The following is a 14546-nucleotide window of genomic DNA, read 5'->3' on the forward strand; positions in this document are numbered from 1 at the left end:
TTTCTTGTGGACAAAACTTGGACTACCTAGTACTGTCTCTTATCATAACTCGACAACGCATCCCCCCAATACCACTCCGGTTTTCTGATCCCATCCCCCCCACTCCCTTCATTTATTCTCTCATTCATTCTTCTATATTTTCTATCCTCCCCTTTTCAATTTTTAATATCACATATTTCTAACTTTATGCCCTTTTAATTCCCTCTATGTTATACATAACCATCAGATTTAAATTTTAATACAAGTTTGATTTTCGAGTTCGGCGAACCAAATATCTCAACTTTTACTAAATAATATTCATCTTCCACGATCAAAACACACATATATTTGACCTTTAGGCGATATGAAATTCTAAAAAAATAAAGTACAGAGATGCGTATTTTGGTGGTTGTTATAAAAAATATTTATTTGAAATATAACATATTGTTATGAAATTATAAGAAAATAGAATAAAAGTGAGGTTGGGGGGCAGTGTCTAAATAAGGGATAGAAGCAGTTAGTGAGCATAAAAAAGAAGCTTAAAAATAGAGACCATATGTTGAAAAGAAGATAAAATATATATAAAAGACACACACATACCTTTTCTTGTATGTTGCTGCTGCACACTACAATTTCTTTTGATCCAAAATGGAAAGCAACACAAAAATTATGAGACAAGTTTTACAGATAGATATATAGATAAAATAGATAGATGCTTTGCTTAATGAATCACACCTCTGTCACTGCCTCACTTTGAATTTGTTCCATACCATAACCCCCATATAGGAGTATTATTTATCTATATATATATATATAGCTACAACTAAGCTTAGTAAAGTAATCCTCACTAGGGTTAAGAAACAAGGGAGAAAAGAAAGAAAGAAATCGATGGGAAGAGGTAGGGTTCAGTTACGACGGATCGAGAACAAGATAAGCCGGCAAGTAACGTTTTCGAAACGACGATCGGGATTGCTGAAGAAGGCTCATGAGATCTCTGTTCTGTGTGATGCTGAGGTGGCTCTCATTGTCTTCTCCACTAAAGGAAAGCTCTTTGAGTACTCTACTGATTCAAGGTACTACTATCACTATACCTGTCTGTTTTTTCCCTTTTTTCTTTTTCTGAATTTAAATTATGTATGTGTTACTTACTTTATATCTACCAACAACTAGCATGTACTACTGCTACTCCTATATATAGATGAAACAGTTATTTCATGTCTTGTTTGGTCTTTCACAATTTTGGGCGTTTACGTTCTTCTCCCCACTTTTTTTTTTTTTTTTTACTTTTCTGGAAATTTAGTTTCATATCTACTTGAATCACTAAATTAGTACTCCATCAAACATACATATGTATCTATCTGCTGCATCAGCTCTCATGTTTTAGATTATAGTCGCGCCAGAAAGCCTCATGGCCAAGAGGGGACTGTTATCTACGCTGCGAATCAATATAAGATTATTAACATTTCTTGATTGAAAAATGAGTTTAATAATTAATATTATAGACATAAGGTTTACTTACAAATTAGGAGTATCTACTTTATGATTGAGTATTTTATTAATATATGAGTAGTAGTGTTATATCTAGACTAGATGACCTATACATACAAACATACATAGCTGGCACTGGGCAGCTGCTGGTTGAAAGGGGGTCAAGGATAACTTGAAATGGTGGATCTGGGGGCGCGTGAATGTGCAAAGAGTAGTGCAGTAGGCAGTAGTAGAGGTGCTAGGTGTTACATATACAGGAGACTGCATGTGTTGATCTTTCCTTGGTTTGGTTGACACATCATAAGTATAGTACGGATGGATGTATCATGTATGGGAGGTGAAAACTCAGATTTTTTTCAATATATATATATATATATATATATATATATAATCCTTACCACTTACTGATAAACCTCGTATCACCAGCTGTCTCCTTTAAGGTTGCGTAACACTTCTAACTACTTCTAAGGGTATTTCTATTCCTATGCCCATTGGCTTTGCGACTAAACCTAACTGTTAGTTTCATAATCTATGTAATGTGTTTCTTTATAAATAGGGGTAATTAGGTCTTCCAATAGATTCACCGGAAGGAAAATGATGAGTGCACCTAGCATCTTACTTCAGAGTCCTAGATTATTATTATTATTATTATTCTTATTATAAGTTATTAGTAGTTGGGTACTTTAATATATTTATTCTGATTTTGTCACTTAAACAAGTTAGTAGTTGTACTAGATTTTACCATATAATTCAATATTTTGATGACCTCATGACTTGAACCTGACTCATATTATCATTACATGTTAACCTTATCTTTCTTGTTACACATGGAATATGGAAGGCATTCTAATATTGCGCAAGGTAATGTGTAGCCGGGCAAGTGCTTATTTTTTGTTGTCAGGTTTCTTATAAGTGTAGTAGGTTAAAAAATTATGATTGTAATTGTTTTTTAATGCTTAATCAATAAGACTACAGCTCACTGCACGTAGTTCCAATTTAAAGACTTCTATGGACGCCCACCAAATTGAGGTACTACAAATTTCACGAACATAATAAAAATCCAACCTAAAATAATTTACTTAGTAATGTTAGATTTGCTAAAGATAAATGTAATAATCTGATTCAACTCGGTAAAATTAAATACTGATTATTAACGCTAGAATTAACAGCATAAAATCTTAAGTTTAGATTTTATTTTCTGAATGAACAATAACTAATTATTTACTTAACAGATGCAACTCGGTTATGAAATCAATATTCTGAAACAGGAGATTTGTTAATAAAAAGTTGAAACTCGCATCTTTTTTATATAAGCAGGTAGTTTAAAGATCAAGTCCAATACAAATATGCATATATACATCCTTGATTCTAAATTTGAAACTAAGGATATATCTATTAATCTAGCCACATCACCAAACTATTATAAATGATATGAATGTTGTGTTTTAACTGAAATTTCGGGGAAAGTGACAAAATTTAAATAAACTAGAAAATATTTAGTTTCAAAATACATATAACATTGGAGTTGAAATTTTATTTTACCATCAAAAAATACTTTTTGATGTTGGACTTGCTCCAAGGGCTTAACTTCTGTGTACTAAAGTTTGAGAATACAGTAGCAGTAAAGCTCCCGTTTCCCTTCTATTGACCATGTTAATTTAATATAAATAAATTCAATAATTCAATATGTGGAAATTTTAATAGTACTATCATTATACACACTTAAGCTTTGAGCAAGATTACATATTTCTAAATTAGTAAGTTTGAAGTTTAACCTCGACTAATCGGTAAACTTATCATACATTTTCAAACAGGCTAGAGAACATGAATTTCAATTATGAAACTAATCATTTAACCTTGATGTCATTAAGTAGGTTAGCACATCCATCAACTTGTTTTGGCAAGGGAGTACTCATCACGTTATTGTTTGACCTCAATTAACTATGTTATAATCACATATTCAATATTTATACCATATGAGAAATTTCTAATAAATGTCATTAGTTTATAGCACGATAAAATCTCAATTAATTTTCCTTCTAACCATGGTACAAACATTTAAAACTTGGGTTAGAGCATATTAGAAACTAGAGTTTTAAGTTTCCCAGAATTCTGCCTAAATTAAAACCCCATTTTCAATTTTTATCATTTGGATATTGATCTTTGGTGTGCAAATAGTACTCATTAAAAGCAAACTAATTTTTAAGAATGTACAAAAGGACAAAAACTTTATAGCAACCCACACAGAAAACACATCTAGTCCAGATTGACATTGATTTGATCACCAACAAAACAAACACAATTAATAGAAGAAGATAACTTAGAATATACGCCTTGACTAAGACTTCAAATTGCATGCATATTTAACATGAAAAAGTATGCCTTTCACATAAAATTTTAGAAAAAACTTATCAATTGAAAATTAGTAGTGCCTAGAGATAGATAATTATAGAATTTAATTTAAGAATGCAAAATTGTGTGACTCCACCTTTCTAACATGTGTGAGATTTTTTCAAAATTAGTGAGTTGTGTAGAAAGATATCACAGTGTTTTTATGTTTAGATTTAGAAGTGTAAGTTGAAAATCAGCTTACTAAATTCATTAGACAGTAAATAGGTGAGTTTAATGGCCTCATTAGATTTTAACTTAAAAAGTCTTTTACAGTAATACTTGTTATTATGTTTTATATAATTAAGTTGTTTGTTAGCTACCAGGTTGCATTGATTGAGGAGAACGTGTTGAAGATTTTACCAGCCAAAGGTGTTAGACTTTTTGCTCAAAACTTAAATGTACAAATGTCTGACAAAAAAAAAGTTTAAATAAGTGTAGAAAGGGTCATACTTCCTACATAATTATTATTTTTATGTATATATAGTTATTTTTAAATTATGTTATTAATTAATTAAATCCTACCTTACTTATCAAAGTAGTACTATTTTTCATGGAATTCATCCTTTTTTAGTTAATGTCCTGATAACATCTATATACTTCTAAATTAAAGATATTTATATATTTTTAAAAATTAAATTTTTAAAGATAATTTATGAATTATATTTAAATTTAATTAATTAAGATTAAAATAACATCTATTTACTTTTAAATTGAAAAACAAATTTTATCAATAATTAGTAATATTAAATTAAACTACTTTAACAAAACCGAGAATATTGCATATTCATAAAAAAAAATTAATAGGTAAAATCACATGATAAAAATCAAAGTACCAAAAGTATCAAAATATCAATTTTTTGTAATCATTAAATAAATATATAATTATATTTTAAATTTTAAATTATTAAATCTCAATATATAAATTGACTTCTATACTTTGTAAATAAAAGTTTTATATTAGTTAATAATAATATCCATCTAAGTGTAAATTTACTTTTAAATCGGAAAGTAAGGTTTTAGCAATAATTAAGTAATTAAAAGTGACTTTACTAATCTTATTTAATTTAAACTAAAATAATTGGTTTGAGTATTTGTTAGTATCCATTCCATTATCTATTTACTTTTAAATTTTAAAGAAAATAATAATGACGAATTAATGAGCTGTATTTAGATTTTTTTAAGTAATATTAAACTAAGTTAAATGACATCGATTTACCTTTAATTGAAAAAATAAATTTATAAATAATTAAGTAATATTAAATAAACTATATTAAAAAATAATTATCAAGTAATATTAAGTAATATTAAATTATCTACACTAATTCCATTCTTTTAACTACATAATATAATAGTAATAAAGATAAGGTAATTATCAAAAGTGGACAAGATAATAATACAATTTTTTTCACAAAATAATAATAATAAGGTGTAATTTCATAAATACACTGTATTTGATCTTTTTAACTACATAATATAATATCTTAATTAAATATTTGATTTTAATATTTTGATTTCGATCATTATTTCGCATGATTTATTCAATTATCTATAAATAGTAATTATCAACTAGTATAAAATAATAACTCCACTAAGGTTTAATTTTATTAATATCATTATATTAATAGAAATCCATAAAATTAGTTGTAGGTGGTCATCCCACAAAATTTATAAACAATATAAACAAATGGTAAAAATACCAATTACTCTTTTAAAGTAAAACATGTTAGATTTTTTATTTTTCTCAATTAAAATATCTACTTCTCTAATCATGTCACAACAATAATAACTAACTAATTATCATTTTCAATTATAATGTTATCTTTTGTATTTATTCCAGCTCAAACATCTCTTTCTCTAACTATTTTACAATATTATTCTAACTAAAAATAAAAATAATTATTTTATCTATTGATTACTTGGTATTACTTAGTATCTTATTACTTGGGCACAAAATTGAATATAAACACATTGATAGTTCCCATTTTCTAATATACATTTGAAAAATCTTATTATTTATAGCTTATTGCCACATAGCCTAATAATTTACAAATTTATTCTAACTAAAGCACAGGAAATCACATTTTATCAACCCATCTATCTATTATCAATCAATTAATAACATAAAATTACCCATCAATGTTCACAATAATAAACACTAAGTTACAAGACATTTTTGATATTAAAGCTAAAATTGTTAATTATGTGCAGGAGAACACATGAATTATATTTTGTTTATATATTTAATATGAAATTATCAATGTAGTTTCTATTTTTAAAAATTAAATGTATAATTATATATAAAATTATTTCTAATAAATAAAATATTGAATATGGGGTTCACTAACATATATATATTCTAAAAATTCATTTCTAGAAAAAAGCATATGACATGTAAAAATTTGTGTGATTACAATATAATGCATAAGATAATATATATTATATACAAAATATAGCATTGACATGTTTATAAAATATAATATTTACAAAATCGCATATTTGTGAATATATAGATTGTATTAGAATTTATAATAATTAATACCTAATCGGGTTAAATTGTATGATTATACATAAAATAATATATATTTTATAAAATATGCGAGAGTAGAAAAAAATTAGGAAAACTATATTCAAAGCATACTAGATAGTTTAAATGAATATATATAGGAGTTATTCAAATAGAAATTGACTTAAAATAAAAACTGAACTAAAATAAAAACTAAAAATAAGACTTAGTCCATTAAAATTTATGTCAGCACGAGCATCCTAGTCGTGACATAATATATACAATATATATACACAAAAATAATCAGCTACATCTTCATTTTTCTACCACCAAATTCATCACAATTAAAAGCATAACCACTAAAACTTTATCATATATTGTCAATTTATACAAATTTTTCATAAACTTTTGTGAGATAAATCACTATTTTGTATTACACAAATTACTAAAATATAAACGCTAAAATAACTAGTTTATCTTACAGAAATTACCAACTTTAACTAATAATAGAATGATTAATATGTGTAGAGAGAGGTCCATCAAAAAAGAAAAGTTTAGAGAATATGAAGGGAGGAATATGTGGGGTAAATGAAGAGGAACACTGATGTCATTGGCGATTAGGGGCTGATGGTGGTGGTGGTGGAGGTGACGGCGATGGTAGGGGGTGGGATAATGAGGTAAGTTGAACTTTGTGATTTTGGGGGAAGAGTCGGGGTTGAGGGTGGGTGGATAGTACTAAATAAGGGTATTTTTAATTTTTATTTTAAGGTCGGTTTCTATCTGAACATCTATCTCCTTCTATATATATATAGGCTTATGGTCAAATAGAAATGAACGTTAAAATAAAAATTAGAAACCACTAATATAAGTCACGAAACAGCCGCCTCTTTCCCAACTGTCAACCTCTTTTCCCAATCATCCAATATTTATCTTTGATCACTAATCGAAACAGATCAATGGTGTATCCACTGTAGATCTGGTGGTTTATCTAATACGAATTGGTATATGTACTCATATATAATGTTCAAATTTCAGATCGAGCGATTTTTACTGGAACTTAGTGGTGATCGTTGATTGTTTAATGATTTTTATTTTTCATTCACATATATCCCCCTATTTCACATTAACCGTTCAAACTCCAACACTTTTTTTCTCGTACATTTAACTTTAATCATGTTCATAATTTTTCAATTATAAAATTTAGTGATTTATGTAATATAAACAATGATTCAAGGCGGTGATTATGAGAATCGTAAAGTTTACGGGTAGTTAATGCTTGTGGACGGAGGTAGATCGGAGACGACGACAGACGTATATAAATTGGAGATGGTGACGTAGATAGATTGGAGATGAACGAGAGTGATTAGAGAGATGACACTTATTTGAGATGGTGGTTGGCTGGTTGTAATAGAAGATGGAGAAAGTGATAAAAAATAGCTAGTTTTTGTTGGTGATAAGTGGGTTGGGTGCTAATTGGGTTGGGCTATTATTTAATTAAGCTAATTTCTAATTTTTATTATAAAATTGTTTATATTTGATCATGACCATATATATATATATACAAAATCAAATATTATGATTGCTAAAACATGAATTTTAAAAATAAATTATAATAAAGCACCATAAGTTCTATGTAAAAATTATTTACAATCTTTAAACAAAAATATAAATTTTAAAATTAGGACTATATTTAATACACATTCACACACAAATACATAACTACTCTACTTAAAACATTAGTCATTTACCATATTATATTGTCTGTTTATTGTCTTTATTGTCTGTTTTGGATCAGGTTTGGACAAATTTATTTTCGGATAAATTCTCAAAATCTTAAAATTTTTAAGGTGATTCTTCCTTTGAGTTTACATATATTCAACAAAAAGAATTAATTTGAATATAAGAAAATTAATTAATACCATTAGTATGAATTTTTTTTGAAAGTGTTCAAAGAGAAAGTTAAGCGGACTAGTCAATATCATACTATTATGAAATTATAGAAATAAGACTTACTTACAACCCGGGGTGTCAAACAAGTATTATATCATGGAGTTATGAGATAATTTTCTTTTATATAGAATAAAGAGTTAACTCCATTAATATGAATTTTTTTGGGATCTAACTTAAAACATATTTGTGCGAGCTCGGTCTAAACCGGACATATCATATTATATTATTGTGGAGTTATGATTTGATTGCAACCCAACAAGTGAGTGATATTATAGCCTAAAGTTCGGACTTGAATCTTGAAGAATACGGAATTATAATTTTAATATGTGGGAGTTTCCTTTCATTCTTTCAATGTTAACGCCATTGGAGATCTTGGTTTGAGTATAGGATTGTTGGATAGTGTCAAATCCAAGTAACACAATGAAGAGATAATTCTCTTGTATATAGAACAAATAATTAATTCCATTAATTTGAAGCCTTTTGAAATGTATTCAAAATTAATTTTTTGTGGGCTTAATGTAGAGCAGACAATATCAGAATATTGTGTGAAGTTATGGTTTGATTACATCCCAACACCAACAAATGTTATCGGAACGAAAAGGTTAAAACAAATTTTGGGGGGAGGGTGATGGTTTGCAGTTGTACGATAGAGTAAGCCCTTACGATTAGAGTGTAGTTGCAGTCAAAAATCAGTTAGGATGCTTATATCCAACATTGATGATAATAGGCTAAGAGGGGAGTTTTGCGTGCATATATCCAACATCAATTAGGCGCCTTATGTCCAACATCTTTGACGGACTTCTGAGATGATTCTTTACTAAACGAAAATCGGCAACATAGCCCTTCATTTCTATTACTTACAGGTCAGGAGATGTTCAATTCCTAATTGCATGGGTAAGAGCAGAAGACTCTGCCATCTCTTAAATTTTTGTACAAGATAATATCTATCAGGTTAAGACAAGAATAAGGGGGCGTCTTAACAATGGCAAGGGATAAAAGCAGAATCTTTTCTAGGATTAAGCGGTGTGTATACAAATAAACATAAAAAAGGGTTGTCCCATCAAAAATCTTGTTGCTTCATCTTATGTGATGTTCAAAAACAGAAAAAAGCATCATCTGAAAACTCTTATTAGCTTGTTTTTTGGACCACCTACTTTTGAATCAGTTATCAACCCCAAGCGTGAGCAACTCAAATATCTACTCAAAAACTAATCCGGAGTAGATACTCTATTATCGGTGATAAACAAATATTACATTCGCATATTAGCAGGTGATTTAACAAAAAAAATTCATGTAGGTTTTTCCCTGTTTACCCTGAAACAATTAATCAATATGTCTGTAAATTTACCTTTTAAATTTTCTATTCATTTGAAAATTGCAAAACTTGTTTTAAAATCTTATTTGAATTTAAATTAGTTTCAGATTATTTTTGGACAATTTGCAATAAAGAGAAAAATTAGAGTCCTAAAAACTATTCTAGAAATTATTTTCGAATAATAAGCTGTCAGTTATTGGATGTTTGTTATTTAAAGAAATAAACCCCCCACATGTATTAATACTAATATCACAGATAAAAGAAGCAGTGTACTATGGTATCACCAAGTCTGCTAATCAAAACATGCATATAGTACATGCAGCTTATAATTACCTTTACAGATGCAATACATTGAGGATGGCTAGATTGCTTTCGTTTGTACTCTGGTGTTTCTTGTTGTTCTCCTTTGGTATGAGGCTAGGAATGAATGAATTGACCTGGGCTTCCTCTCCATAAATAAAGATCATTATTTAAGATTGCTGGCTGCATGCATCTTATGAGTACTTGCTGAGTCACATTGTTAACCAATTTTCTGTAAATTTGAATGTGCTAGTATGAACTCAATTTTGGAGAGGTATGAGAGGTACTCTTCTGCAGAGAGACAGCTTACTGCACCAGGTGATGAAGTAACTCAGGTGAGTCTTGCTTACTCTCGTATATCGAACGATTAACTAAAGTCTAAGTTGTGTATCATCTCCCATGCCACTTTATTTTACCGCAGTAGAAAGAGAATTGAGTTGCTTTTATTTCATCAGAATATAATATGAATGTACAGCCAGCAAAAGCTCTTTAATCTCAAGAATTTTGTAACCTCGACAGGAAAATTGGACTCTTGAGTTCCCTAAGCTCACAGCTAAGATAGAAGTCCTGCAACGGAACATAAGGTATCTAAATGTGCATGTTTAGTTAATGTTTACCAAAGATTTAATCTTAAAAAGTCTTTTTGTTGCTATCACTTTAAACCTTGTTTTCCTTGGCTCTCAGTAACATAGAAAATTCAAATCTTGCAAGGGACAACTGAGCATCTTTTCTTCATACTTTTTGGTATATTACAAATGTTTTAATGCATCTGATACACAGAGGGAAAGGGGGACTTGGAATTTGTAATCATAAACTTCGGTCATGGGCAGAGATCAGAAGATTGGTTACTGAGCCATCAAAAAGCCCTCATTTAACCTTTGTTTTTATGTGTCTCTTTCGCTGGGATCAAATTCTGGTTTTATTTGGATTAGTACTAGAGCTCGACAAACCCCTACCTAGGGTTTGAGTAACAGTAACATAAATCTAGTGCCTTCAAATTGGTGACCAGATTACCATCAGTTTGCAAGTTCGGCACTTCAGTCAGCCAGGGATTCACTAAATCTCTCTGTCCTTAAAGTAAAGTTCATTGCCTATTACAACATCATGTTTTAGGCTGAAGTTCTTCAAATAGTGTTTCTCATCTACTCATAATTGACATTATTCTTCTAAAATATTCAAAAGATGATACATAATTAAATAACAAACCATATTATCAGGCATTATATGGGAGAAGAGTTGGATCCTCTAAGCCTCCGAGAGCTTCAAAGTTTAGAGCAACAGCTTGATACCGCTCTTAAACGTATACGCACTAAAAAGGTAAAAAGTAGAAAGCTTCCTAGTTTTAAATTCTCTGTAGTTCTTAGGCATAAATTTTTACATTGCTTCTTCTTTTTGTGCACACCCATCTTGTGGATTGAATAATTAGTGCATAAGTCCTCCTTGACAGTTTAATAACCAAAGGTACACCATTGTTCATGCAGAACCAACTTATGCAAGAATCTATCTCAGAGCTTCAGAAAAAGGTAACACTGTTCTAGGAACTGCCTTTTTGTTAGTCCTCTCTTCGCTTTCTCAAATTATGCTTTTGTGATGATGTATCTTGTTTCATGAAGATATGTACACTATTGGTTGTAACAGCCCGTACTTCCGCACTATTAAATCTAAATCAAAAACTAATACAAAATAAAATTTACTAATCCAAAATTCTATTACAAAGGTCACTATTACAAAAGCGCAGCTAACGGAAGCCCAAAATTTAACATACTCCAATCTTAAGTCCTCGAGCTTTAATGCTATCCATCTTGAACTCTTAGACGAAACCTGAAATTCTAAGTAATGAGCTAAACATGCCAGCAAGAAACCAATACTGTAACAGCCCGTATTTTTCGGATTATTAAATCTAAATCAAAAACTAATATAAAATACAATTTACTAATCCAAAATTTTATTACAAAGGTCACTATTACAAAAGCGCAGCTAACGGAAGCCCAAAATTTAACATACGACAATCCTAAGTCCTCGAACTTGAATGCTATCCATCTTGAACTGTTAGACGAAACCTGAAATTGTAATCAATGAGCTAAACAGTCCAGCAAGAAACCATTCGATCCAACTAGTAGGCCAAGTAACACATACATATATAACAAAATACGATAACCTATACGATATGATATACGAAACAAACACTTTCGATACACATTCTTATTCTTATTCTTATTCAATACACACAATACACATAACACATAAATAACAATAATTTCAAATCCATAATTAATGCCACGACCACTACAACCCGGTGATAACGGTCCTAAATTTTCACAAAATTGTCACTACAATCCGGTGACTACGGCTCTAAGTTCTTATTCGATATTTTCACAAAACATGGCACAAATCAGAGATTCGGAATTATCATCTAGACACCACGGAGATACAACAATACGTATACTTGTAACACATAATACTTTCAAAAATATCATCACTTAGCCCATTTTTTGATAATCAAATATACACGCATAATACACAATTTTGAAAACACTAGTAAGATCGATCGAAAACTTACCTCTAAAACTGACCAGATCTGAATATAGCCTTTTTGACCCTCTAAACGACGTTTTATTGGAAAATACGAAACACGAAAGTTGTAGAGAACGAAAAGACCTCTCAGAAAAGTCCAGAATCACTGAATTTTGACTTACGATGAATTTTCTACGAATTTTACAAGACTGTTGATTTATGAAGAAAAACCCCTACGAATTTTGATATTAAAAACGAGGAAAACGAATAGGATATATTTATAACGATACAAAACCCTATATCTTAACCTACAAGTTTAGGCCCAAAGAGTTAGTCGCCCAAAAAGTTAGTCAATTTGTACTTGCTGAGCTTTGTAGCTCACCCCATTTTAATATTTCAGGTTTGGAATTTGGAGGATATTAAGAATATGGATTGAGAACTATGTGGAGATATGTGCTTCTTAATTTCGTACTATTTGAATTAGAGTAAAGACTTTATTTTTAGAGAATAAATTTGATTATCTATTTAGACAATTAATATCGGATTTGTGGAGCTGCGTCTCTATTGTTATGGTTTTGATTTAATAAGTTTGACCGCTGCTTTGAACTTCATTATATATTTTGAATTATCGTTTAAAAATCTATTTTATTTAAGTTTTGTATTTAGAATTAATAATCCGGAAGTGCGGGCTGTTACATTGGTACAACTGTAGATCTCTCGTAACAGCCTTCAGTCATGGTAGGCCAGCAGGATATTTACTTAGTTACAAATAATCTATGGTACCCTGGTTGTGCCCATTCATAATTTCATATCATTGCTCCAACACATAAAACATTAGGCTATACAAGATTCACCGATGACTCGTGCTATATTTTTTTAAAAATAATAATGAATATAGAATGTGTGCGAATTATGAACTTATGATGTATCCTGCTGATGCAGGAGAGAGCTCTGCAGGGGCAGAACAACCAACTGGCCAAAAAGGTAAGTGTGTATGGTTTTACTTATTTGATGGCATGATCCACAAACAGGAGGTCATGATTAATCAGAAAAAGTTTAAATGTAAACAGCTGAAGGAGAACGAGAAGACACCAACGCCTGAGCATGAGCAGGGAAATCCCGGCCATAATTCATCCCAGCTTCTCCCTCTCCCTCCTCCACCGCCATTTCCTCCTTTCTCAAGGTATTTGTTTATTTTGAAAAACATAGAACAACATAATTTGCAGCATTATTCAAATGCGTTTCATCTGTCTCTTTATCTGACAATGGGTGAATAGTATCAGTATCAGACACATCTAACATAAGTGAACAATATTGAACCATGCGATTATAGCATCGCATTGCATGCTGCATGATACAGTTACATTTTTTTTTTGAAAGTGGCTTATGCATTTACTAATTTTCTTGGTACTAAAATCATTTCCTTGTTATACAAACTGCACAAGGGAAGGCCAAAATGTTTGTTTTACTTTTAATGCTTGCAATTGAACTATGCAGCGGGACGTTTCAGGCATCAGAGTCCGTCAAACAAACTGGATTTCAAGCTTCTCCGAGCACCAGTTCACTCATGCCACCATGGATGCTTAGCCATCTTAACCGATAACGGAAGTTGGACCACATTTGCCCTTACCCATGAATATAATATAAGTAATAATAGAATCAAAGGCCAACGCCATTTATCCTTAGCCATGGACATAATCGAGATATATAAATGTTGATGAGCTTTAAACTGATGTATAGCATTGAATTTCTACTAGATAATCAAGCATATGCACTTAATTTTACCGTATATTAACAACAGTTTCTACTGGCTTCTACTTCTGGAATATAAACCCCATCAATTACAAGAGTTGTTGTAGCTGCTTCAATAGGTCGGTTATACGCATGCCTATACTTCTGTTACAATTTGAGCATGCATGATCAAGCTTATGATTCTTAAGAGCTATGCTCTACGCAGTCAGTTGCTACCGAGTTGCTATGGTATCCGTATCAATTGCCGGAACAACGCACATTTTTAATCACACAATACACAACTTTCACAATAGCACTTTGTTATAGCGCCAACTTATAAAAACTAATAGGAAAATTTTTGCCCATCAAATTTAG

General features: G+C 30.3%; 1 protein-coding gene across 1 annotated transcript; it reads left to right on the plus strand.

Moving 5' to 3' along the window:
* The first annotated feature begins 558 nt into the window (after positions 1–558).
* Positions 559–14253, plus strand: LOC141718616 (agamous-like MADS-box protein FUL-L). Its single transcript, XM_074520995.1, has 8 exons — positions 559–1052; positions 10180–10261; positions 10446–10510; positions 11144–11243; positions 11408–11449; positions 13383–13424; positions 13511–13623; positions 13938–14253. Exons 1-8 carry the CDS (start codon positions 868–870, stop codon positions 14041–14043), a joined length of 735 nt encoding a protein of 244 aa, XP_074377096.1. The 5' UTR covers positions 559–867; the 3' UTR covers positions 14044–14253.
* Positions 14254–14546: the final 293 nt, after the last annotated feature.

The sequence above is a fragment of the Apium graveolens genome, chromosome 4 (genome assembly GCF_009905375.1).
Source record: "Apium graveolens cultivar Ventura chromosome 4, ASM990537v1, whole genome shotgun sequence".
NCBI classification, from domain to species: domain Eukaryota; kingdom Viridiplantae; phylum Streptophyta; class Magnoliopsida; order Apiales; family Apiaceae; genus Apium; species Apium graveolens.

Excerpts from the sequence above, each read along its gene's own strand:
- LOC141718616 (XM_074520995.1), top strand. The coding sequence starts at position 868 with ATGGGAAGAGGTAGGGTTCAGTTACGACGGATCGAGAACAAGATAAGC. Across the intron at positions 10,262-10,445 it reads CAGGTGATGAAGTAACTCAG|GAAAATTGGACTCTTGAGTT; the intron begins GTGAGTCTTGCT and ends TAACCTCGACAG. Across the intron at positions 11,450-13,382 it reads TCTCAGAGCTTCAGAAAAAG|GAGAGAGCTCTGCAGGGGCA; the intron begins GTAACACTGTTC and ends CTGCTGATGCAG.